Below are 24,634 nucleotides of genomic sequence, written 5' to 3'. Positions count from 1 at the left end.
TTGGCTTAGAGCGCTTTTGGATCTTTCTCTTCCCGCAGCCTCGATGCATACCGAACATCGTTCCTCTCCTCGTCCTCACAATTCCAGCATCGTATTTTGAATCTTCCCCACATCAACCTTTCACCCCTAATCTCAGACTGTCACCATGGCGCCCCAAGATTCTTTCATAGAAGAGGAGGAGGATACCTGGTGAGTTTCAACGCGTGCACCGGGCGCGCTTAACTGCTGGCACCGCTGGCCCTGCGCCCTCGGGCAATGTTGGGTACCTGAGCTGACACCCTTGACAGCCCTCTTTGTATCGAGGAGTTTGATCTCTCCGATCGGAATTTTCGACCATGTCCTTGCGGCTACCAGGTGCGATCGAATCCTCCCCGTCATCTATCGTCCCTCGTCAAGTGGCCACATGGCTAACCTTATTCGCAGGTCTGCCAGTTCTGCTTCAACAACATCAAGAATAATATGAATGGGCTATGTCCCGCATGTCGACGACCTTACGACGAGAAGACCATACAGTGGAAAGTCGTGACGCAGGAAGAGTACGTCGCCGCCCGCCGCTCGGGTCTCGCCACGCTGACGAGTGATTACAGAGTCGCCGAGTTCCGTGCCAACATACAAAAGAACCAAAAGAAGCGAGCCCAAGAGCAACGACAAAAGGAAGTACAGAAACGCGAGGCCGAGAAGGAGAACCGTAAGAATCTCATCGGAGTGCGCGTCGTGCAGAAGAACTTGGTCTATATCACAGGCCTCGCCCCCACCGTGCGCGAAGACGAACTACTCAAGACGTTGCGAAAGCCCGAATTCTTCGGCCAGTACGGCAACATCCAGAAGATTTCGATTAGTAACCGGAAGAGCTCGGATGGCCAACACCAGTCGCTCGGCATTTACGTGACGTTTGAGCGCCCCGAAGAAGCGACACGTTGCATCCAGGCCGTCCACGGTTCTCAGAACGGTGACCGAATTCTCAAGGCCCAGCATGGCACGACCAAATACTGCTCTGCTTGGCTCAAGAACGAGAAATGCGGCAACCCTGGATGCATGTTCTTGCACGAACAAGGTGACGAGGAGGATAGCTATTCGAGACAAGACCTGTCGTCCATGAACAGCATCCACACTCAGCGGCCTTTACCTGGCGGTGGGTCCTCGCGGTCTGCCTCTCGACAGCAGGCCCCTCAACCCACGCCGCCACCCGTCGTATCCCATCCCATGACTCGCTCTGTTAGTAAGGAAGGGTCGGAGAATGGCGTTGATGGATCGGCACTCCCGTCATCTGCCAACTGGGCGCGGAATCCTCAGCGAAGCCGTAGGGGTAGTCACGCTACTAGTGGTGCTGCGTCCAGCCCTGCTGTTTCGATGTCGTTGCCTGTTACCGCAGAGGCTGTTCCGGAGGAAGCAGTGGAGGATACCCAGGAGCCCGAAGCTGGCCCATCGACAGCCAACAAACCGAAGGAGCCAGAGCCTACGCCTGAGCCAATCAAAGAAACCAAGGGACTCCCCGAGAGCTCTCTCAAGGCTCTTTTGAAGGCGCTGCAGGGCTGCTCTCTTCCTCGTGTGGTTGACCCCGATTCAGACGATCTCGGCCCACCCTTGTTCGACGTCCGTGGTGGTGAAAAGCGCAAGGCTATGCGCGAGGAGGAAGACTCCCGTTTAAGCGGTGAGCAGGAGGAGGCCGCCGAGGCTCGCGAGCCTTCAGAGGGAGAACCGGAGACGGGTGGAAGCTTGGCTCTTGGAGGTGAACCGGAGGATCGCGACACAACTGGTGACAGCCGAGGCTTTGATCGTCGACCCAGCACTCAGCCTCCTATCCAACGAAGCACGACCGATGGTATATTTGGACCTGCCCTGACTGGACCTAATTTTAACCAAAGTTCAGGCAACCCAGGCTCGCGGTCCATGACACCTCAGCAACTCTTCCTTCGATCCCAGAGCGGATTCAACGATGTCCCTCCTGGCATCTCGAACCAAGGACAAGGTAGCACCTTCCAGGGACAAGGCCACAACCGCCAATCTTCCCGGTTCAGCTTTGCCAACGACAATGCGAGCTCGGCTACCAATGTCAAGCTTGCTGCCAACCCGCGCATCATGGCTCAGCAGTCGTCCATGATGCCCAACTCGTTCCAATCCCAGGGCAACAACCAGTTCTATGGCACCTCAATGCCAGGACCTCCCCCTGGCCTCAAGTCAACTGGCACCCCTCCTAGCATGTTTGGCCAGTTTGGTGGTGGATTTGGAGGTGCACCCAAGGACAACTCGACTGAGCTTCTTCAAAGTTTGATCAACCGCAGGGGGGCAGGCAATAACCAGGCCCATGATGCGGGAAAGCGTGAGTACCTGATCTCTTCTTTTTCAAACCAGTACCCACCATCCTCTACCTCCACCCCAGCTCCTGCTTCCGGCCATCCGGCGTCGCTCTACGGTAACCAGCCCGGAGCATTCCAAGACATGGGTTCCAAGCAGAAGAAGAAGGGGAAGAAGCACAGACATGCTAACACTTCCTCCTCTGGGGGGAGTGGTTTAGTAGATCTTGCAGACCCGAGTATCCTGCAGGCGCGAATGCAGCACCAGTCTCAGGGCAACGCCGGAGTTGGACAGGGCTTGTTTGGTGGTCAGAGTCAAGGTGGGTACAACATGATGTATAACGCCGGCTTCACGAGGTGGTAATGTTATTGTTTGCTTTTTGGAGCCATCACAATTCAGGGAGGCTGGGTGACGGGCCACGTCTTATTGTTTCTGGCCCTTTTTCTTCATGTACAGGGGGAGGCGTTCTTGGGCATTTCAGGGATGAGGCCAAAAGGTTGCCTTTCATCTTCCTCGGGGGGACACAAGTCAGTCACAAGCGCATTTTGATTCAGCAGGCATTTTGCGAGATCAACGCTGCGCAGAAGGCCAGCTTTGCATCAGGCGTCATCTTCGTTCTTTGGGGGAAAAGGAGGACACATCGAGAGCAACCCATGGGGTTTCTCCCCTCCGAGTTTTTCAGCAGGTCCATCAACGACCACGCGCGCATGAGGGTTCAGGTCAGGCAAGCCATCATCGTCTTCCACAAGCCCTTATGTATGTTAACAATGTCGAATCCGCCCGCCTAGGTTTGGCGGTTACCTTTGGTCAGAAATAGCATATACCCTCTATTCTCTCCAAGCTGCCCTTTATACTCGTTGTCCCCCCGTGGAAGACGATGGTGGATGCCGTAGCATGAACCTTGCTCCCCTAATATCCTGTACATAAGAAGCTGTGGTGTCGTAGTCTTGGTGTCTTGTTTTCTTGGTTCATCTCGAGCGATTAGTTGGGCGTCATGCTAACAGTCGTTTGAACAGATGACGAGCTACCCTCTCTCGACGAGGCCAGGAATTCAGTTGATGCGCTGGTCGCAGATGATCCCATCACGGACTTAGATGGACGTCGTTCAGTACCCCCAGGCCTAGCCCTTCCGCCAGGTCTACCTGCGAACATGTCCAGGCCGCCGTCCACCCCTGGCTCCTCGAGACTTCACCACGTTGTCCCTGCGCTGCCCAAGGTTCCACCTCCAGGATTCCCACAGGGTGCTTTGACTCCGGAACACTCACCCCGAAAGCCAGTCACGCCAATCTCCGAAGCCAAGAAGAACCTTAAGTCTCTTGCGGCCGAGAGCGGCTTGTCAAAGGAGATCACGGCACAGTCGCAAACTAAGCAGATAAAGGGAACCGCCTTGCAAGACGAGGACTTCCCGGCTTTGGATGCACTGAAGAATAAGGACCGGCCTAGCACACCGACACCAAAGGGAACCCCGAAGGCTAAGAGACAAGCAGAGAAGATTGTCGACAAGCTTCTGGCAAAGGCCGGGCCCAGCCTGGAGACCAAGAGTCAGGATGTGAAGCCGGCGCAAATCGCCAAAACGGCCGAGAAGAAGCCTGTTTCCATTGATACTCGGGCCGCAGGAGGTTCGCCCTCCAAGGCTGGGGAGTCATCGGCAACAACTGAGAAGTCGACGACAGAACTCTCTGCTGCTTTCCCACCTCTCCCTACCCCTTCCGCCGCCGGTATTTCATCCCCTATTACTCGCACTGCACCCAAGACGTTGCGTGTGGTTCCTACGCAAAGAGTCGAGGCGCCCCCGCCAGCTTCCCCTGCCTTGACGATGGCCTCGGTCGCATTGTCGGCGACATCTAGAGTCATCTCGGCTTCTTACAGGCCCGACACACCAGCCAGCGAGATGGTTAGCGACACCGCCTCGGTGATTTCGGCCTCTGTGACCCATTCACGCGCAAGCTCTCCACCTCCAAGCAGGATTGGATCTGCGGCGGTGAGAACGACGACCAAGAGCCAGCAACGGAAGCAGCGCAAGGATGCCTTGAAGCATGAGACCAAGCTGATTGCTGAAGCCCCGAAGGAACCGGAGGAGCATGCACCGGTCCTTGGGCGAAAGAAGAAGCAAAAGAAGGAGAAGCCTGTCAAGGCACCCCAGCCTCGTCCTGCGACACCTGTCCAGGAGCCAGCCAAGGCTGAGCCCACTCCTGCAGAGCCTGCTGTGCCAGAGCAAGCCAAGGAGAAGGAGCCGAAAGAGAAGCCCGTCAAGAGCAAGGCTGCCCAGAAGAAGGCTGCCAAGGGCAAAGGCAAGGCAAAGGAGGTTGAGCCAGAGGTGGCTCCTACGCCGCAGTCACCTCCCCAGGAGCCTGCTGCGACCGAGCCTGGGACCCCTGAAGTGCCAGAGAAGCCACAGCCAGGTCCCTCTTCTGTGTTTACCGAGATTAAGAACGCCTTGTGGTCCTCGAGCATCGACAAGTTGCACCTACTCAAGCCTATCTCAGGCAGCTCATCCCGCACCGATCCCAACTCAGCCAACAGCAACGCCAATAAGGCTGGCCATTGCAAGGACTGCTCTTGCAAGTGCGGTGAGATTCAGGATGAAGATCTGGCAGCTCTGCGCGCTGGAAAGCCTGTCCGCAAGCAGTTCCACGTGGACGGCAGCCGGATGCTTATCACCCCCAACGGAGACTGCATTCGTGGTCTTACTCCTGAAGAGGAGGATGCTTTCCTTGAGCTCCAGGCTGCTATCGCGGCTACAGCGGAGAACCCAGGAGCCTTCATCGCTCCTCGACATCAGCCTGGAAGCGGCGCCTTTTCTCTGATCAAGGGCCGAGCCGTGCCTAATGGTCGACCCAACATTTTCCCTGCTACCGCTCAACCTCAGTCGCAGGATCCTATTGGGAAGCTTCAACGTGAGGATGCACTCAGCTACATCAACCAGTACGTCCTCCCTCGCCTCAACCTGGGGGCCACCAACATGGGATTCCCTAAGGGGGCATCTCCTACCAAGGACGCGGCTGCTGCGAGCCTCAACTCTCTGGCGCCCTACTTCTACGGACCTGATGCTGCTGCTGGCGTTGGTATCTACACGCCACCTGATGGAGCCCGTGCGATGCAGGACTTTAGCTCGGCCGGCATGTCGAGCGAGGAGCGTGGCAAGAACTTTGGCATGGGCGTTAGTGGCATGCCCCTTATGAGCGTTGAGGATGCCGAGGGTGCCCTTGCAGCTGCTCGTCGCGAGACGGAGAAGCTGGAGAAGGGACTTAACCAAGTCATCCGACGCAACAGACGGCTGCTTCTTGGAAACGGCAACTGAGCAGCGGCTATGAATAGTGAGCTTTTGGAGCATGGAATTACGAGCTGAGGATGGGCGATACTCTCTGTCATCATTGTACGAAGTCTACGAAACAAGCAGGGATTGACACTCGTGGTGACGATGTGTCGTTAGTTATGTTGTACGAGTATCCATGTATGAATACGGAACAGTGACAGAAGGGTTGGATCTGTTACTTGGAAGCCTAGAGCTATGAGGAATGAATACGACACGTTGTGTGCTTTGAGGCTCCGACCTCGAAGTTGTACACTATCAACATCAACTTACAAACTCATATCTCGTGAACCTGACCAAACTTACACCGGCTATATGCAAACATCTACAATAAACCAACGCCGTAACCCTCAAATAATCATTATAATCAGCCTGTGATCGCATCACCTGAGTATCAGTGTCCCTTTTCCTTTTCCTTGTCCTCGTGGTTGTGTCCGTTATGGTGCGAACCATTGACTGGACGATGATGACCAGCTCCTAAAGCTCTAGTTTCAGCTCTCAACTGCCGTCTTCCTTCTGCTGACAAGGACTCGCGCAGTCTGTCCATGAGTCTTTCGAGAATCCACTCCGTCTCTTCCTGGCTTCCCATGAGCGGACTGCGGTTTCCCACCCAGGACCAAGCCATGGCCTCTTCCGACTCAGGGCTCTCCTCGTCGTTTCTATCCGGTGAGCCATAACCACCTCGTTGCGGGCTCCTACCGCGGCCATGATGATGGCGATGGTGATGATGTCTATGCCCGCTCTTTGGCTGCGCTTTGCGGTGCGTCTCGGCGTTGCCTTCGTCTTCGCCCATGAGCTTGAGATACCATGCCCACTGCTCGAAGCTGTAGTGATGAGGCTTGCGGGATTTTAGATGGCCAGTAAGAACCTGGATCTCAGAGATGAGGAGGAAGTGGAAGTCTGTGCCGGTGGGAAGTTCATCTTTGGCGTCTCGCAGACGGGAGAGGGACCGACGGACTTGGGAGGTAAAGGTTGAGTTGTTGCGGTGGTGGCCTATTCGTCGGGGAGAAGAATCTCGGTCGAGGTTTGAGTGGCGAGAGCGGCCGCGTGCGTCTTGCCCATGATTTCCTTCTTCTGTTTTGATTATAGTGTCGGTTATGTGCTGAGTGGTGTTACTTTGAGTTGACTGGTGTTTCTTGAGGTCTTGAGGCGCTGGAGGGTTCCTGTGATCTGGGAATATCCTTCCAAACGTGGTCTTGTGGATGATGTACTTGAGATCACCAGAAAAGTTGCCCTCGCCAGGGAGGATAGTGACGTTTCCGAGTCGCAGCGTGCTATCACGGACGAGCTTGACAACAGTATCTCCAGCATTTGAGATGAGAACTGTCATAGTCGGCAACGCGAGGAGAGACCAAAATACAAAGAATGACTTGCCCGCGTTGGATTTGACCGTCTTGTCGCCGTATCCAATGGTGGTGAGAGAGATGAAGCAAAAGTAGAAGCCGTCAAAGTACACCCAGCCCTGGTACGGCTTCTCGCACTTGACAAAGATGAAGGCCCCCAGGAGCCACAGGATGAGCCACGAGCCTGTGGATATGGCCATGGCCATCCAGCGACGACGGGACGACGTCTGGGCCTGGATCTTGCGCATGAGATCGAACTCGACCTTGCGACGCTCATACTCTGTCGCGGGGAGTTTGCTGGAGAACTCGGAGTCGGCGCGGTGTGGTTCCCGGATGGGCTCGAGGATATCGTCGTTACCTTTCTTAGTCATGCTGCGGACCATTCTCCGCCGCTTCTTCTCTTCCATCCGGGCATCAACCTGACGCTTTCCACGTTCGAGAACAAGGCTTCGGATAGAGCCAATGACCAGACCAAGACTGATGACGCCGATGAGGGCGTAGGGTATCATGAGGGCACAGCCTAGGGTCGTATCTGGCGCGAAGTCGCCAAAACCAACGGTGAAGAGGGTCACGTCGGCCCAGTAGACGCCGTCGAGATAGTTCCAGCCTTCGATGTTGGAGAAGACTAGGGCGCCGATGAGAAGGTACATGAGGAACATGATGGTCTGGAGCATGAGGGTGCGCTGGCTGGGCGTCAGGTTAAAGTCCTTGCCATAATGACGAGTCCAGGCACCATAGAACGTCACCATCATGAGCGTGGCGTCGACAAAGTAGAGGATGGCTGCCCACATGCCGTAGTAAAAGGCCTGTGACCAGATGAGCTCGTCTTTGTTAAACTTGATGTCATCAGTGAGTGGCCCCGAGGCCGTGGCTAAGAGCGAGATGAGAAGAATCGCCGAGATGTACCAGCCGATGATGGTAATAGGCTGAGCGATGGTGAAGCGGACGCGTCTGGCCATGTTGAGGAGGAGAAACATGTTTGAGATGATGGCCATGAAGAGCTGAATGGCATTGATGATGGTCAACCATGGGGGGTCAGTAACGTAGGCCGCGTCGTCGACGTCCTCGCCGGGCACGAGCTGCTGTCTCCATGGCCGAACGAGGGCGCAGATACTGAAGGCTGAGGCGACGGGGCCAAGGGTGCCGGCGATCATGGGGAATGCCGACGAGGCAAACCACCAGCGGCTGGCGATGTTAGTATATGTGAAGCGACTGTGGACTGATGGGCTCACCTTGGAGCTAGATGGGCATCATCATTTTCCATCCGCGTCTCATACGCGACAGTCTCTTCAATGACCTCGGACTCATCTTGGATGGTGTCTCCCAAGTTGCCGTCGTCCATGGGGCCTGTTGTGAGGCTACTCGGTGGTGTGAGGTGAGCTTGTCTCGATCAGATGATACATATGCGGCAGGATGCATCCATCGATCTCAGACGGAAAAAAAAAATGAGATCCGAGTACACAGATGATACAAAAGATTATTGTGTACTTCAGAGAGTTGCAATTGGGATCTTGAAAGGTCTTGGCGATGGATCAAGGGTCAAGGGTTCAAGTGAACGGTTGGGACGGAAATCTTGGCATAGGGAAACACGCGGACGATGACGTCTTTTTGTGTCCTTTAAAGCGGTTGTCTCATTAGATGGTTCGCTAGCTTCGCTAGATGATGTGCGGCTTTTCCGAATTTAGTTGCCCTGCCGTTGGAGCTACCTCTCGAAGTAGTCATTGTTTACCAAGACTTTGCAAAGGCTGACCAAGGGATTCGTAAAAGGGAGAGAGCGGTAACGGCGGATAAGAGGGAAAAGGCGGCATCACGAGTTTGAATCAAGCCGGTACTCGAGAGATATGCTTTATACTTTTACTATAATAATCTCACTAAATAGCTATTGGAATTCAAGCTTTTTGGCACTGACGCCCTGCTGACCCTGGAGCTTTGTCGATCGAGATAGGGTGATTATGGGTACTTTCAAGAAACTTGGCTGCCCCATATTTTGGTTGTCCAATGGAATTAATTCTCCCCACTCACCTCAAGTTTGTTCCTACATCGGCTCCTCGCCCTATCATTACCTTTTCGCGATCGAAGCAACTCGGCTACGCAGCTGATTGCTTCTTTTTACCTCATCGTGTCTTTTTATATGAACCCTCCCTTATAACTCTAACCTCGAGAGACCTTGGAGGGGTTGCCGAGTCAACCTCATGCATGACTGTTCTCTCAGCCATCTCTCACATTGAGCGTGTTAGTCGCGTCCTCACCGAGACCCCTTTTCACCTGGCTAATTCCGTTCTATATAGAAACCCTAGATCTCGCACCAGAGACGCGTTTCCGTGCAGCCAGTGCCTCGGGTATGCGGTTGCAGTATGCCAGCATGCCTTCTCCGCGTCTTCCGTGCTACCCGTAACCGCCCCATCAACGTTTGTGCTGGGAGGCCGTTTAGCTCTCAGAGCCATGAGCGGGTTAGTGTCAGAACCGGCTCAGCGGGCCATGTAAACATAGAGTGAGAAGCCTCCTTGGCCTATGTAAATGACGGAACTGACAGATCCACGATAGCCTCATCAATGTTGCTGAGCATCATCCACAATCTCCCCTCTTCATTCATCTCCCTCCATTCCCGATTAGCAATGGACAATATACTTCATTGCCCAATTTCCTCCAGGGAAAAGCTGTTGCTAGCATCAACTACCGTTGGAACTCGTTTGATCCTGGATTGACGCAGATGCCTTCTACAGAGGGTCTCTGGCCGACGCCAGTTCACGACACTGCGTTTGCCTACTCCTGGCTCATCGAGAACCTCGCACCCGAAGGCATTCAGCGGCGAGACATTTACGTCTACGGATCTCACCTGGGCGCGAGCCTGGCCACCTCGCTCGCCCTGACAGAGTCGCAGCCGCACAAGCCTTTCGGGGTTCGAGGCGTCGTGTCGTACAACGGCATCTACAACTGGACCATGTTCCTCCCAGATCACCCGGTGAACCGAACCACTTGGAGATCCAAGGGCACGGGGTTCATCTACAAGCCGCAGGGGAGCGCATACATGCACTACCTCCAGGAGCATCTGCCGGTCTTCTTCCAGTCAACCAACGACCTGTTCGACCCCTTTGCCAGCCCGAGCCTGTTCTTCCACAACCCGGGCTTGAACATCCCCTCGTCCTACAACATGTCGGAAGACGACGCTGCGTGGATCGAGGCCCTGACAAACCCAGACGCCGCGCCAGCTGTCCCGGAAAAGGCGCCACGCAAGTCTCGGCTGGTGTTCCCACCCCGCAAATCGACGCTCAAAATCCCCGAGACCCTGCTGCTGTACGACTCCCCGCCTCTGCCACAGCGCTCCGACAAGCCAGGGCGGCCCAAGGGGGCGAGGCCCTGGGGGAACTGCCTGGAGATGCAGGCTCGGGAGCTGGCCGAGATGATGCACCGGAGCATCGAGAGGGTCGAGCTCAAGGAGAGGGGTCTCTGGGATGAAGAAATTCACATGTGGGAGGATGAAGGGGAGCGGCGAGTCAAGGTTGAGGAAGCTGGGGAGGAGAGGGGGACGTTGGAGATGGACGAGAAGGGGAGGAGGTTGTTGAGGAGTGGCTGTCGGAGAGGATACGGGCGTGATCTAGAACATTTTGGCTCTTCTAGAGCGACCTGTAAAACCTGATATTCACCATGTAAGATAAGCAATGGAAGTTTCCGTCGGTTGGCATTTGATGGCATGTAGACTACGTTCCGTTGTTTAGCATCGGGCGGGTAGGTTTTTTCGTGGGGGCGGCAATCCATTGGTGACGGCACTAAAAAAGCAGCCCGACAAGAAAAGCTTGGGAAAGCTTAACAGGTGGAGAAGGGTCTGATAGGCTGTGACTTGGTGACCCTGGGAATGAGTCTAGAACAGGTAAAGAGCACGAAAAAGGAATCAGATGAGGACTTTGTTGCTTGGCAAAGAGGGGGAAAGTGTCGATGCTTTGTATCACTGGCGATATTTTGATACGGGTATTGGCATTGACACCTTCTCATGTCCCTCCTGCACGGCATCCTCGTTGCGCGTCAAAGGTGTCCAGGTGGTGGGTCGTTGAGAGATGCACGCTGTCGTCAGCGACAAGTGTTAGCGACGGTGGTATCTCGAGCCGGCAGAGCACTAACGAGTCACAAGACGGGGGTGTACCAGGTGTTTACAGTCCCCCATCCCTTTGATTCACCATCTGCTGCAGTCCTGGTTTCGGCTGTCCATCCCATCCCTTGATTCATTTCGAGCCTTGAAAATCAAGAGTGACAACAGGGACACGTTGGGCTCGCAAGATTACGGCTTAGCAGGTCTTCATCTATCCCTGGACACCTTGTGAATCATGATCCTTTCCTCAGGGGTCCTTGCTGCTATAATTATTTCCAGTCAGTCGTCACAGAGAGACAGAGCTGCAGGGCGATGTGGAACCTCCTGGCGTCGACGGTCTCGAACTTGGCACCACCCCTGGAAAGGCTTAATTTATCAGTGGCCCAGAGCTTCCCGCCTCAGATTAGACCACCCGCGCTGCGTGCTTCAGTCGAGATTGCATGTCACTCACTGTCCAGGGAGGGAACCCTTCTGTATTTTTTTGTGCTGTGCTCTGTTTGCACGAGTTTCATCTCCCGCCTGCTGGGGGGTAGGGACCCCGTAACACGACCCAGAAACGGCAAAAGCCAGGCGTTAACCAGGACTCGGATTCATCTCCACCCCCCATCTCGACCTCTTCTTCCCCTCCCCAACTTTCATCTTCTTCATCTTCACACAGCTTCGTTCTGTTGCTAAAGTCATCGCCTGCTACATCTGTCAGGTTCGCTTCTCTGAGCTCTATCTGGTACGTACGCAAATGGCACAGCATTCACCTTGAGCTTGTACTCCATGGGCTCTGTTAGTCGTTGCTTGGGCAAGCTTGGGCAAGCTGCTGGAGCTGACCTGACACCCGTATGTGAAGACTACGGTCGGTAGCTGACGATTACCTATCTGTAGAATCTTACCTTTGAATCCATCTCCGCCTCGAAATCCCTCATCATGCCCGGAATCCGTGAGTTTTCCTCTTGCGCCCACCTCCGATAGCGCACCTCCCAAGGCACCACCCAGGCAGCTCTACTGACAATACCCCCAACAGCTCTTCACGCCCTCGACAACCTCAAGGCCAAGCTCAAGGCCGCCTTCAAGAAGAAGGGTGAGAAGGAGCCTGCCGCCGAGAGCAAGCCTACCGAGACCACCACCGAGCCCACCAAGACTGAGGCCGCTGCTCCCCCAACCCCAGCCAGTACGTTTGATGATCTGAGATGCTGCTAGATGCAGCTCTCGTCCTAGTTGCTCCTTTCTAACTGTTCTGCGTTACAGCTGAGCCCGCTGCCCCCGTTACTGAGCCCACCAAGGAGGAGGCCAAGCCCGAGGCCGAGACAAAGCCAGAGGCTCCTGCTGCTGCTACCGACGCTGCCAAGACAGAGGAGGCTGCTCCTGGTATGTTTACCTGCGAAAGGGCAATATTTACGTGGTGATGGATGATTTACTAATGATTTTTCAGCACCTGCCACTGAACCTGCCGCTCCGGCCGCTGCCCCGACTACCGAAGCCGCTCCCGCTGCCGAGCCCGCCAAGACGGAGCCCGCCCCAGTCGCTGCCCCCGCCGCTGCTCCGGCCGTTGAGACTCCGGCTCCGGCTCCCGCTGCCGTCCCCGCTCCTGCTCCTGCTCCTACCGAGGCTGCTCCCGCTGAGGCCCCCAAGGAGGAGAAGAAGGATGCCGACCCCCCAGCTCCCGCTCCTGCTCCTGCTGCCGCCTCTTAAATGCCCCCTTATGATTGCTCTTTTTTAATGCTGCCAGGTGGAGACATCTATCTTGCTTTTACTTCAACGACAGCGGCCATGCTGAATCGAACGGGGTGTACTCGTGCGTCCAGTCGATGACGGCTGCATTAGAGACGGATTTCCTAGTTGCTTAGCAGCCTCGGCCTGCTTAGATGTTTCCTTTTTGTTCTAGCAGCTGGCTGGATACCCCGGAGGGAGAAGTGTCGCGACATGTTTTTTTCAAATCTATACCCTGCTTTTTATATCTAATGCACAAACACTCTCCATGCTCTCCAAGCCTGTTGACTCCATAATGTGCGCCTAAATAACCCTGTGTCTAAACCATGTCGAAGCTCCTATGAGCTGGCTACCCGTCCCTTGCCCACGGCGCTTTGGTCATGGTGATTTGCCCGCTTGTAGATTCTGACTTGGGTGCTCCGCCCTGAGGAGGTCTTGCAAGGGAGCCAGAGCTAGGCCCCGGTGGCGGCATTCGCGAATACGGAATGCCTGGGCCCGTTGGCGCTGGCATTCTCGTAGCCTGAGCCCATGGTGCAGCTGTTCCAACCCCGGATGGCGCTGCATGTGGCATTTGCGTAGGCTGATTAGCCATGTGAACGCTCTGGGTTGGGGTCGCTGCCTCCGGATCGATCTCCCACGAGAAGAGCGAGCCAAAGGGGAAGTGCTGGACAACAGGGAACTTGGACAGCACCTCGGCGTTGAACATCTTGATCATGCCCTTGTTGATCTTGCCCCAGCCGTCGCGGATGCCAGAAATGTCGAACAAGATAGGACTGTGCTCCCAGAACGGACCCTTCTTGACATCGTTGATGAAGCCGATGGCAGAGAAGTACATGTTGACCTGTCGCTGGTCCTCTACCACGGTGGCCTTTGTAACATCGCTGGGCTTCGGGGCGCCCTTGACTGAACCCTCGGTGGGCATGGGCTCGGTATCGTTTATGGGCCGCGCGAGTTGCGCGGAACCAAAGATGTAGGGCATGAAGGAGTGATCGTCGAGGCCCCAGACGCCATGAGAGCCAGCGGGTTCGAGGGTATATGTCAAGATGAGCTTCCTTACCACCCTCAGATATCTGTTCGTGTTAGTGCAAACCAAGGCAGACTTGGGAAGGGGCCATACGGTTCAATAACGTTGAGAACGATCTCCCGTTCGATCTCGCCCCCAGTGTTTCCATCCTTGAAGTAGCCCAGTTTCCATAGACACCCAAGAAAGGCGACGAAACTGAGTTCATGTCCCGTTCCGTAGTCTAGTCGCTGTACGCTTCCAAATCCGCCAAGAAGGTAGCTGGAAACCTCCTCCAACGCTGCGCCATCGCCGACCTTTAGTGTTTCGCCGAGTAGTCCTTCACCAAGCAGTTCGTTCAAGTGTTTCTCGAGAATCGCGTACCACTTGCGAAAGCTCACGTTTCCGAATCTTCGAGGGCCCGGGTCTGGAGGAGCATCGTCGATGAAGCGTTCGATCTTGGATAGTAGACTCTGGAGAGCTTGGATGGACGGCGATGTCGGCGGCTTGGAAGTGAGGGGGAATGTGCGGGGGCGGGGTGAGGAGGGTTGGTTGCGGGGACAGAGGGCGTGATTGAGCTGGAGGATGAAGATGCCGATATCGCGGTATGCGAGGCTGGTGAGGAAGCGGGCGACGTCGGGGCCCTCGTGGATGCGCTTCGAGGGCTTGGTGAAGGATGGCGGGGAGCTGAGATCCAGGACCTCTAGAGTGGGGGGTTTTGGAGGGGAAGCGGACGTCATGTTGAGCTGCTGTCTTGTGACGGAGGCCTGGCGTCAAGAAGTCTGCTGTGTGTTGGTGAAGGAAAAGGACGAGTCCTTGAGGTTTTAGTCGTCTGGATGGTGCGATGGAAGCTGAAAGGGGGATGTGTGTAAGTACCAGGTTGGAGACCAGAGCTGGCGATGGTGGATGCCCGAATTTAGTCAGCTATGCGACCTTGAGAGCTCAGAGTTGGGACGGAATTAGCTTTCGACGCAGTGAGTACTTGGAGTAAAACTCCAAAGGTCTCTTAGCATGATATTAGTGCTTTTCCTAGGCCGATATCATCATAAATTCTACTGCTATTTCTTGCTTCTTTGGGAGCTCATCAAGTTGATGTCATCTGTTGCACCCTGAGCTTGAGCTTCAGACTTGCCCCACCTTTTAACGCGCTTAGACGCGACTGGTCCTCGGTCATTCACTGCGAAGCAGCTCTCCCCAGACAATTCACGGCAAAGATGCCCTGACAACTACAAACTCCGACTCGTCGCCCATATTCGAATCGAGTGCCATTGAACAAACATCTATTAGCCAGCGTTGCGAGCCTGTAGCAGTGTCCCGGCTTGTCGCCAACATTGTGCGACCGGTCGTCGCAAACTTGCACCCCAACCTCCGGAATAACAAACGATCATCATGGTTCGCCTGCGATCTCAGGGCAAGGCAGCAGCCCCCATTTCTATGCCTGAGCCAAAAAGACGGGGAAGGTCTCGTGCTTCTACGACTACTATGACACCAATAAGAAGCGATGCCTCCGAATCCAGCACACGCCCGCGTGGACGACCACCTCGAAAATCGAAAACCTCCGAGGAGCCCTCTTCGAGCCAACGCCGCCAGACACGGTCGCATACGGATAATCAAACCTTCGAGAAATTGGGAACGCCCAGGAGGAAGCGTCGGCGCACTATTGGCGAATCCGAGGATCAACCTGCGAAACGTCAGCATAGTGATGATGCTGAAGGGGCTGAGGAGGAAGAACAACCCTCGCAGAGCCGTGACCAAGTGGAGGACGATGATGATGACGAATCGGCTCCCCCAGGACAAGACTTTTTCAAGAATATCAATAAGACCATCCTCCCGGATACCGAGCAGATCCACAAGTTGCCCAAGCTCCGACCCGATGACAGCGCTGAGTACCATTCGGAGAACGAGGGCCGGACTGGAATCGTAGTGCAGCTAGCACAATACGACAATGGGGATGTGATCGAAGTGGAGACCGAGGCTGCGGATGACGCTGAGGCTGAGAACGACGACGTGATCGAGGTTGAGGCTGAAATTGAAGACTCGCAGGCTGATAAAGGTGTCGAGATTGTGGATGAGGCTCCGGTACAGGCCGAGGACCAGGAGGAACTACGTACACCAGCAGAACAGCTTGCGTCTGTGGAACAACCCGAGCCTGCGGAGCAAGACAACCCTGAGTCGAGGCCAGATCCTTCGCAACCGGAACCTTCCCAGTCAGGTAAACGACAAAAGCGACGACAGAGCCAAAAAGCAACCTTTGGCGAACCTGATTATCGAGTACCTAGGGCTGCATCACCGGTCCTAGGCTCAGATCCTCCGAGGTCCCAAGTTAGGAGGCCTTCTAAGTCGAAACAACCCCTACTTAGCCAGGCCCAGGAAAAAGCTTTGTATGAATTTGTGGGAGATGATGAGGAAAACCACCAAGAACAGCAGCAAAGAGAGAAACAGGGACAGACATCTACAGCGGCAGCTCAAGCGGCGAGGAAAAGAGGAAGGACTCAATCTCAAGCAACGCGGTCACCCAGAGGAAGAAGGAGGGGTGTTGCAGAGAACACCGCTGCTGAAGAGCAAGACGGTTCATACGATGATGGTGATTCCGAGGCCGATGAGGAGCCATCAGAGCTGCCTCCGGCAGAGGATGCACCGGGGGATGACGTCGAGTCAGAGGATGAATCCGAGCCGGAAAATGATGCGAGCTACATTGAAGACTCTCTGCTGATCGAGTTACCTAAGGAAAACGAGACAGCCGTGACAGCCAAGATCCAGGGCAAGGTGGTGCAAAAGCTTGTCACCATCATGTCCTCATCAGAGTGGATGGGCAAAAGGAAATGGGACAGGGACGCAAAGTTGGACGCGGCATCTGCCAAGAGAGACTTTAAAGAAGCTCTCAAGAAGGGCTCCAGGCCCCTTCCACGATCCAAGGTCATTCTTACTCACGTCTATGGCCTATGGCAACTATGCCACAAAGTCCCCCGATCGCCGCGACTTGATGAACAGAACAAGTACTTCCGCGAGCACGAGGCTCAATTCAATCGGCTAATCACCAAGACCGGTGGCCTCATCGAGCAATACGTTAGGACTATTGTGCAGCAGCCAGGACCTGATCACGATGCTCCAGCCAACCAAATCAACAATCGTCGGATCATTTCCAAGTTGCACAGGTGCATCATCCCAATGCTCGTGTGGTTGCTGAGAGACGCATTCCTTGCTGGATGTGATATCCCGGATGTCATGATGCAGCAAGCTGTTAATCATACTGGCGAGTTTACATTATTGACCCTGCAGTTGCTGTTACGGATCTCAGGCTGGATTCGGAGGATCTGCGCGGCTCTGCTGAACTGGTCTGAACTCAACCCCCCTAAGCCGACTGGGAATGAGGAAGATTGGAAGAAAACGAAAGAAGCTTGGGAGAAGAAGAAGGAGGCTTGGGAGACGCTGAGCCCAGCTGTCGAGACAGCAAAGGAGGAAATCGAGAAAGCCCTGAAGCGAATCGAAGAACTTCAGAATGAGCCTGAAAAGCTCAAGAAGGCAATCGAGAACGACCGGGTGGTGCAACGAGAGCGTGAGAAGAAGCTGCAACAAGCGAAAGATGTCCGGGCCCGGCAGATGCAGCTCTTTATTGAGTCGACGCAAAGAAAGAGTTCTTCACGACAGGTATCGCACCGACCGACGCAAGAAACAAGTTCTTCGCGACCAGCATCATCGCGTCGACCAGCGCAAACAGGGAGTCAATCGCATCCCGATGCGCCGCGACTCAGCCGAGAAGAAGAGGCCCAGTACTTTGAAAAGCATGGATGGTACTACTGGGAAGATGATCGACTGCTCAGAACTATCAGGAGCTCGCGGCGCCCAGATTATCAAGTGCTCGCTTCCGTGTGTCATGAGAGGTCTTCTGCAGAGGTTATAGAGCGAGTGAAATACTTGAAGGACATGGTGCGGCGTAAGTATGAACGGGCTGGAACGGATCCACCACTCTGGACTTATGGACATGAGTAATGCGATGAGAATGGTTTGTTGATACAGGCGTTTATGCGATTTCAGGCGTTGTCTGGGATAACCGACCTTGATGGTTGTCCCTGGTTTCTTGATACCCGGGAAGGATTAGACAAATGACCTGGCTTATGAGATTGAGAGGAAGTTGATAGGATGGTCTTGTTTAGATCTGATTATAGCGTATATACTATTGACTTGCCTTCCTGACATTTGCATTGATGGACATGGCTACCTACCTGCGAGAGAGAATCGGCTATCTTGGAGTTCACGTTGTCGCCTGATACAATGAGAGAGGTCATCTCAACCATCTCAATGTTCGACCACGTTGATGCCGGGGAGAGAAGCCGATGCATGAACGGGCGAGGGCGTGTCGTGTCTCACGTCTTCGTGGAGGTGGCCTTGTGCCAACGATGCCGTGCCACATCATCAACGCTCTGCCGGCGTCACATCATGTCACATCATTGTCCACAACGGGCAGGGCAGACAAGACGAGTGTGGCCTCGCCAGCGCATGCATACCGAGTATCCGATGCACTAATCGACGTCGGTCTCTGGGGAATGTGTTTCATGGTCGCAGCCTGAGTTGTTGTCGCGTCTCTCCTCACACTCTCTCACTCCCTGTAGACGGGAGCCTGGAATTGGTTGAAGCGCCATGCTCTGATGAGGGGGACTACGCCACTGCCCAAGTAAGAATGGCGCAGGATCAGAGACAGCTGGTCTAGTTCATTTGTGGTAACAAGTCAACAAATCAAGCTTCATTTTTATTGAGCTGTGTCCGGGTCGGCGCGTGACTGACGCGCTCTGCGAGATTGGATGTGAAGATCCCATCAACCCGTTGAACCCCGCCCTTTGATTGCTTTGTGCGCGCTAGAGTTGAACTGAAACGGTCATAAACGACAAAGGGCCTACATACCCAAATGGTATGGAGTAAATAAACAGTTACTCTTGGTGGATAAAGGCCCATTGGGTTTAGGGAAAAGACGGCGGTGGCTCGCATTGCATTGCATATGGCGCGCCGTTCGCATGCAGGGCCAGACAGAGACAGGTCAGAGAAACGGCCTCTTTGCCGGTGGAAGCGCGGGTGGGTTGTTATCCGAAACAATTGTTAGTGTAGATCTAGTGTCAAACTCTTAACAAATTGCAACATTTATTTCAGCAGTGACTCAAGGGTGTCTGCTCGTGTCAGAGACTGGCCGAGACGCGTTATCCACTCAACGACGTTATCTCGATGACTCTGGACCAGGAACCAGACAGCCACCCGCCGTCCACGGTCCACGGGCTAGGACCCCTGGAGACCCGACCTACCGCCCCGCCCCCTGGATGCCAGCCGTAGCGCTCGCTACCAACCGCTCTTCACAGGGGCTCATTGAGGCCTGGGCCAGGTGTCAGTGGCCGGTGCGCCAAGCTACAGTCCCACTTCCACCAGTCGGTCGTGGAAATGGACGTCCGTAGAGCTGGGCGCCAGCCTGGGGCCCCCCATGGAACAGCTCAGGGTCGTAAGGTACGTACCCCGGTCTAATATCCTGAGCCCATCAAGACAGGACAACTTTTCCTCCCCTTCCACTTCCACTCCCTTCTCCCTCCTTTGGAAGCAAGCAGATCCTGTCGATAGAGAAGCCGTTATTGCCTTGCTCGACTGCTCCGCTGCCATTGCCCCTCTATCCCGCCTCTTCTTTGCTGCCCGTGCGGGTATTCTGTCCTTTAGCAGCCCGCGGTTTGCGCTGCTGAGAGAGCGTGGTTTTTGGTCGATAGGCAAAAAGGGGACCGAACAAAGAGGTCAGTGAAATTAATCGATCCCATTCCCTCTCGTATCCTTGACGTCGGGCTCCATAGCTCGTGCTTTCAGTTTCCCTGCTATTTCCTGATTACCCTGGTTGAACGGTCGAGCTGCGTGGTTCGACCTTTTCGGCTGGCAGAGGTAGCTACGAGCTCATTTGCAACGTCTAGCTCCATCTCCCAATCTCCATATCTACCCTCCTTGTCCATTCATTCCTTTTGCTAACTCTCTCATCTTGCAGAATAACTCTCCTTATATACATTCCCCCTGCAAACCATGTCCGAGACCGAGAGCTTCGACATCGTCCAGCCCGAGGAGGCTGTCGCTTCTCCTACCGAGGCCCACGCCGAGCCCGAGAGCCCACACGCAGCGACTCCTGCCTCGCCTGAGACGCCGGCCAAGGAGAATGGAGACAAGAAGCCAGTTGTGAAGCGACCTGGGGCTGCCTCGGCCACGAGCGCTACTCGTCGCCCAGGCTCGACGTCGACGGCTACCAAGCCTACCGCCGCCAGCACTCGCACTGCTACTGGTTTGAGCAAGCCCCCGACCCGACCTCCCACCTCTACTGTCCGCAGGACCGCGACCTCGTCGACCTCGACCGCGAGCCACAAGAGCAGGCTCAGTATGAGCGCGAGCGAAGACGACAAGAAGTCGACCACCTCGAGCGCTTCGGCTCGCAGGACGAGTTCTATCATGTCCAGCCCTGGCAAGGCAGCCGAGAGGAGGCCTCTTAGCTCCGCTACTGGCTCAGCTACTGCGACACGAAGACCCGGAACCACGACGACCACGACGCCGCGGACCGCGACAAGCACCCGAACCTCGACCGCCCATCCCCCCACGGCGACACGAACTACTGCCACTCGAACAGCGAGTGCCACCCCTACTAGCGATGCCCGAAAGCGCCTGTCTACTTCGGGCCCTTTGACTGCCTCTCGCACCGCGACTCGACCCACTTCCGCTTCTTCGGAGGCTACCAAGGAGATTGAGTCGCTCAAGGCTAAGCTGGCTGAGAGCGAGCACGAGATTGAAGCCCTAAAGGCTGAGGTGAAGACCTCGGAGGAGAAGCTTGCCGAACTCACTGAGCAGGTCCACAAGGCGGCAGGTGACGATACAGGTTCCCATACCATTGGTGAGGACCTTGCTGCTATTAAGGCTGAGCATGAGTCGGCTGTTGCTGCCCTGACGGGACAAGTGTCAGAGGCGAACGAGAAGCTCGAGACTGCGCAAGCTGAGCTTGAGAAGCTCCAGACAGAGCTTGACGTTGCAGTGGCCGCCAAGGAGACTACTGAGAGCGAGCTTGAGTCACTGAAGAAGCAGCTTGAGACCGCCCAAGCCGAGAGCGAAGAGAAGCTTGCATCTAGCAAGGAAGAACTCCAGAAGGCCATTGACGAGCACGCTTCCCAGATTGAGGAGCTCAAGACCTCTCTTGAGGCCCAGAAGACATCTGCCATCGAGGCCTTGGAGACTAAGCACAAGGAGGAGCACGACAAGGATCAGGCCGATGTTTCCTCCCACGAGACTGCTCTGGCGGATCTCAAGGCCAGCCACGAGGCCGCTACTGCTGAGCTGCAGAAGAAGATCGACGAACTGACTGCATCTCAGTCTGCCCTTGAGTCCGCCAGCGACGACAAGCTCAAGTCTGAGCAGGAGGCCCACACGGCCAAGATTGCCGCCCTTGAGGCCCAGGTTGCTGACACCAAGGTTGCCCTCGCGCTTGCCGAGACGACTGCTCAGACGGCCAAGGCCGAGGTCGCGTCTCTTAACGACGAGATTAGCAAGCTTCAGAGCAGCCTTGCTGAGAAGGAGACTGAACTTGAGGCGGCCAAGCAGGATCTTACCAAGGCCCAGGAGGAGGCTACTGCTGCCAAGGCTCAGGCCGAGGAGGCCCAGAAGGCTCTCGCTGAGAAGGAGGAGGAGATTGTCAAGGTCAAGGAGATGCAGGAAGAGCGAATGAAGAGCATTTCCCAGGATTACGAGCAGGAGATTGAGTCTCTCCGAGGAGACGCCTTCTTCAAGCGCAAGTTTGAGGAGCTTGAGGGTCAGCACAAGGAACTTGAAGACCAGCACAACGAGCTCAAGACCTCCACTTCGGAGGCTGCCGAGGGCCACGCCAAGGCCCTCGAGGCTGCTAAGGCTGAGCACGCTGCTGCTGTCGCTGCTTTGGAGGAGAAGCAAGCCGAGCACCAGAAGAACCTTGATGCCCTTCGTGCCAGCCATGCTGAGGAGCTCGAGTCTTCCAAGAACACTGCGGCCGCCGACCGGGATACCCGCATTGCCGAGATTGAGTCCCTGAAGGAGAGCCACGCCAAGCAGCTGGAGATTCTGAAGACCGAGGGCGCGTCCACGCACACCGACGAGCTCGAGGCTCTCAAGGCTGCTCACGCCAGCGTTCTGGAGACACTCAAGAAGGAACATACTGAGGAGAAGGAGAACCTCGTCGCTGGCCACGCATCTGAACTGGCTACTGCCAAGGAAGGGAGCGAGACCGCCCATGCTACCGAGATTGCTAAGCTCAAGGCTGAGCTCGACGAGGCCCGAGAAGCTGGCGAGGTCGCTCATGCCACTGAGATTGCCAAGTTGAAGGCTGAGCTGGATGATGCTCGGGAGGCAGGCGATGCTACTCACGCAGCTGAGCTGGAGGCCCTGAAGGCCAAGGCCGAGGCTGACAAGGAAGCGAGTGACAAGGCGCACGCCGAGGCCTTGGCCAAGGCTCTGGAAGAGATTGAGGCCGCGAAGACTGCTGGCAACGACGCTCAGGCGGCCAAGATTGCCGCCCTCGAGGCTGAGCACCAGGCTGCTAGAGAAGCGACTGAAAAGGCCCACAGCGAGGAGATCCTGGCATTGAAGAGCCAACTGGAGGCTCAGAGCGCGGATGATAAGAAGCACGCTGAGGAGTTGGCCAGCTTGAAGGCCGAGCTCCAGAACGCCAAGGATGAGCTTGAGAAGGCGCAGGCTTCCAAGAAGCAGGCCATTGATGAGGCTCGCTTCGAACTTGAGCAAGAACACGCTGCTGAGGTTGAGAAGCTCCTGTCCTTCAACGGCGAGGTCCTGGAGCGGATGAAGAATGAGGGCGCTGAGGCAAAGAAGGAGCTGGAGGAGCTGACTGCCAATCACACCAAGTCGATCGATGATATGATGACGCAGCACCGAAACAACGATACTCAGCTGGAGAGCAAGATTGAGAAGTTGACGGAGACCAACCAAGGTCTGGAGGCTGAACTCCAGAAGGCTCAGGTTGAGGTTGAGGAGCTGTCCCACCAGCTGGCCCAGGAGAAGACGGAGCGATTCACAGCACTTGCTGAGCTTGAGGAGGCAAGGAACGTCAAGCCTGATACTTCTGAGGTGGATGCCCTGAAGAGGGAGATCGCCACGATGAAGAAGTTCCACGAGGATGCCCTTGCTGGCGTTGATGCCGAGCTCAAGTCAACCACTGGTCGCTACGAGAGTGCACAGGGAGATCTGACTGCTGCTCAGACTCAGCTTTCAACCCTCAAGGACGACTTGGCCCTTGCCCAGAAGGACCTTGAGGCTGTAAAGGCTGAGGCTGAGGCTAAGCAAAAGACCGCCAAGGCCGACTACCAGGACATGCACGACAGCCTGACTGGCATTGCCGAGGAGGCCCAGAAGACGGCCAAGGATCTGGAGGCGAAGCTTGCTGAGGTGGTGGCCAAGGTTGAGGATGGAGAGAAGCAGGTGGAGGTCCTCGAGGCCCAGATCAAGGTCAAGGATGCCGAGATCGCTGAGGCCAAGGTGAGCTCAGCCAGGCGTGTTTATAAGACAGACTAAAACTGACACATTGCCAGGCCAACGCCGCCATCGCCAAGCCTAAGGGACTCGCAGCCAGCAGATTTGCCAACGCAGAGGAGGGCGACGACGCCGCCGCTGCGAAGGATGATGCGGCGGAAGGTGAGGAGATTGATGATCATTCCTCAGTAGCACTTGCTTCGGTGCGAAAGCCCCTTGCATGATGCACCGGCATGATTTCTTTGCTGTCATGCAGGAGTGAAGTGAACTGGAGGCTAACATGTTGACTACAGATAAGTAAGGCTAGACTGACGGCCAAGCAAATGGATACCCTCGATAGGGAGATGAGGGATCGTAACTTGCAGTAAGTAGTCCTGGGAGGCTGATGATTAGATTCATGTCAACTAACACAACTTTAGGCTGTTGAAGTCGATCACGGACGTCAAGTCGCCCGCTCTGGGCTCTGACCGACAGTACAACTAAAGTACCTAAACAAACGCCACCATCCAATCCGATGCAAGCTCGCAGTGTGTTGTCTTTTTTACAATCTAGTTCTCTGTAATACCCGCGGCCTCATGCTATGACACGAGAGCTGCAATTTTGCTTATTGCCTTTATTACACAACCAATGCCGGGAAGAGGGTTTGGGATACGGGGCACGGATGAGGATTGAATGGGCGGGTGGAAGAGAGGAGAGGAGAATGGCATGAAGGAGCAGATGTTGTCTCGGTATGTTTTTGGAGACACAGGATAGCATCCATGTATGTACGACTGTGTCTGAGGAACGACGATACCCCATGCCTTGTCATTTCACTTGATAGTGCCCTTTGTTTATGTGACTGCTATTCATCGAAGAATACAGGACTTGCTCTATCTTGTCGAGTTGATGTCGGTCCGAGATATGACTGTTTGTCGCAGTGTGGCGTCTTGGCCTGCAGCATCCTCGAGACTGCCGGCCATGTCTGGTTCAATCAACATGAAGTCTTTACAAGGTTTCTAGAGAAGGTATTCGTCTAATACTGTCGTTCATTGGCCCGTGAGGCAATAGTTAGCTGATGGAGTGTCAGGGGAATCGCACCGCCCTCAACACCACATCTCCACGCTCTAGCCTCACCTGAGACACGCCAACCAATAGCAAGTCATGCCGAAGAGTTCACCCCAAGAGCGGAGACAAGAGAGATCAGCACATCACTCAACCATTGCGACAAAGCCTGCTTATCTGGCGTACGTAGAAAAACGTTGGCGCCATGGTGACGTTGGGTGAATATGCAGGTCGCCGTTCTCTCTCACGCCTCTGGCGAATAATTTCACCGGAGGCTCGAACTCTGCCAATGATGCTTGCAGACGGGTGAGCACAGCCATCTCTCCACTGCATTCAGCTCAATCACTGTG

General features: G+C 55.2%; 7 protein-coding genes across 7 annotated transcripts; 5 read left to right on the top strand and 2 right to left on the bottom strand.

Annotated features, from left to right (window-relative positions):
- Positions 1–145: 145 nt before the first annotated feature.
- On the top strand, positions 146–5,596 carry MRS44_005862 (uncharacterized protein; the record flags this gene model as incomplete). Its single annotated transcript, XM_065621554.1, has 5 exons — positions 146–189; positions 288–354; positions 424–2,614; positions 2,752–3,051; positions 3,312–5,596. 5 exons carry the CDS (start codon positions 146–148, stop codon positions 5,594–5,596), a joined length of 4,887 nt encoding a protein of 1,628 aa, XP_065477626.1.
- Positions 5,597–6,002: 406 nt separating this feature from the next.
- On the bottom strand, positions 6,003–8,293 carry MRS44_005861 (uncharacterized protein; the record flags this gene model as incomplete). The annotated part of the gene is made up of 2 exons (XM_046269998.2): positions 6,003–8,136; positions 8,184–8,293. 2 exons carry the CDS (start codon positions 8,291–8,293, stop codon positions 6,003–6,005), a joined length of 2,244 nt encoding a protein of 747 aa, XP_046140564.2.
- Positions 8,294–9,305: 1,012 nt separating this feature from the next.
- On the top strand, positions 9,306–10,588 carry MRS44_005860 (uncharacterized protein; the record flags this gene model as incomplete). Its single annotated transcript, XM_065621553.1, has 2 exons — positions 9,306–9,401; positions 9,485–10,588. 2 exons carry the CDS (start codon positions 9,306–9,308, stop codon positions 10,586–10,588), a joined length of 1,200 nt encoding a protein of 399 aa, XP_065477625.1.
- Positions 10,589–11,803: 1,215 nt separating this feature from the next.
- MRS44_005859 (uncharacterized protein) lies at positions 11,804–12,718 on the top strand (the record flags this gene model as incomplete). The annotated part of the gene is made up of 5 exons (XM_065621552.1): positions 11,804–11,866; positions 11,912–11,966; positions 12,012–12,197; positions 12,275–12,394; positions 12,459–12,718. 5 exons carry the CDS (start codon positions 11,804–11,806, stop codon positions 12,716–12,718), a joined length of 684 nt encoding a protein of 227 aa, XP_065477624.1.
- Positions 12,719–13,085: 367 nt separating this feature from the next.
- On the bottom strand, positions 13,086–14,476 carry MRS44_005858 (uncharacterized protein; the record flags this gene model as incomplete). The annotated part of the gene is made up of 2 exons (XM_046283801.2): positions 13,086–13,806; positions 13,854–14,476. The coding sequence occupies 2 exons, from the start codon at positions 14,474–14,476 to the stop codon at positions 13,086–13,088; spliced, it is 1,344 nt and encodes a 447-aa protein (XP_046140567.1).
- A 649-nt stretch (positions 14,477–15,125) lies between these two features.
- Positions 15,126–17,726, top strand: MRS44_005857 (uncharacterized protein; the record flags this gene model as incomplete). The annotated part of the gene is made up of 1 exon (XM_046274732.2): positions 15,126–17,726. One exon carries the CDS (start codon positions 15,126–15,128, stop codon positions 17,724–17,726), a length of 2,601 nt encoding a protein of 866 aa, XP_046140568.1.
- A 2,049-nt stretch (positions 17,727–19,775) lies between these two features.
- MRS44_005856 (uncharacterized protein) lies at positions 19,776–23,726 on the top strand (the record flags this gene model as incomplete). Its single annotated transcript, XM_046283802.2, has 4 exons — positions 19,776–23,249; positions 23,303–23,446; positions 23,537–23,607; positions 23,663–23,726. The coding sequence occupies 4 exons, from the start codon at positions 19,776–19,778 to the stop codon at positions 23,724–23,726; spliced, it is 3,753 nt and encodes a 1,250-aa protein (XP_046140569.1).
- Positions 23,727–24,634: the final 908 nt, after the last annotated feature.

Source organism: Fusarium solani, assembly GCF_023522795.1.
Source record: "Fusarium solani strain SB1 chromosome Unknown bctg00000003_1, whole genome shotgun sequence".
Classification (NCBI taxonomy): domain Eukaryota; kingdom Fungi; phylum Ascomycota; class Sordariomycetes; order Hypocreales; family Nectriaceae; genus Fusarium; species Fusarium solani.
This window is presented reverse-complemented; position numbering and strand designations above follow the sequence as displayed.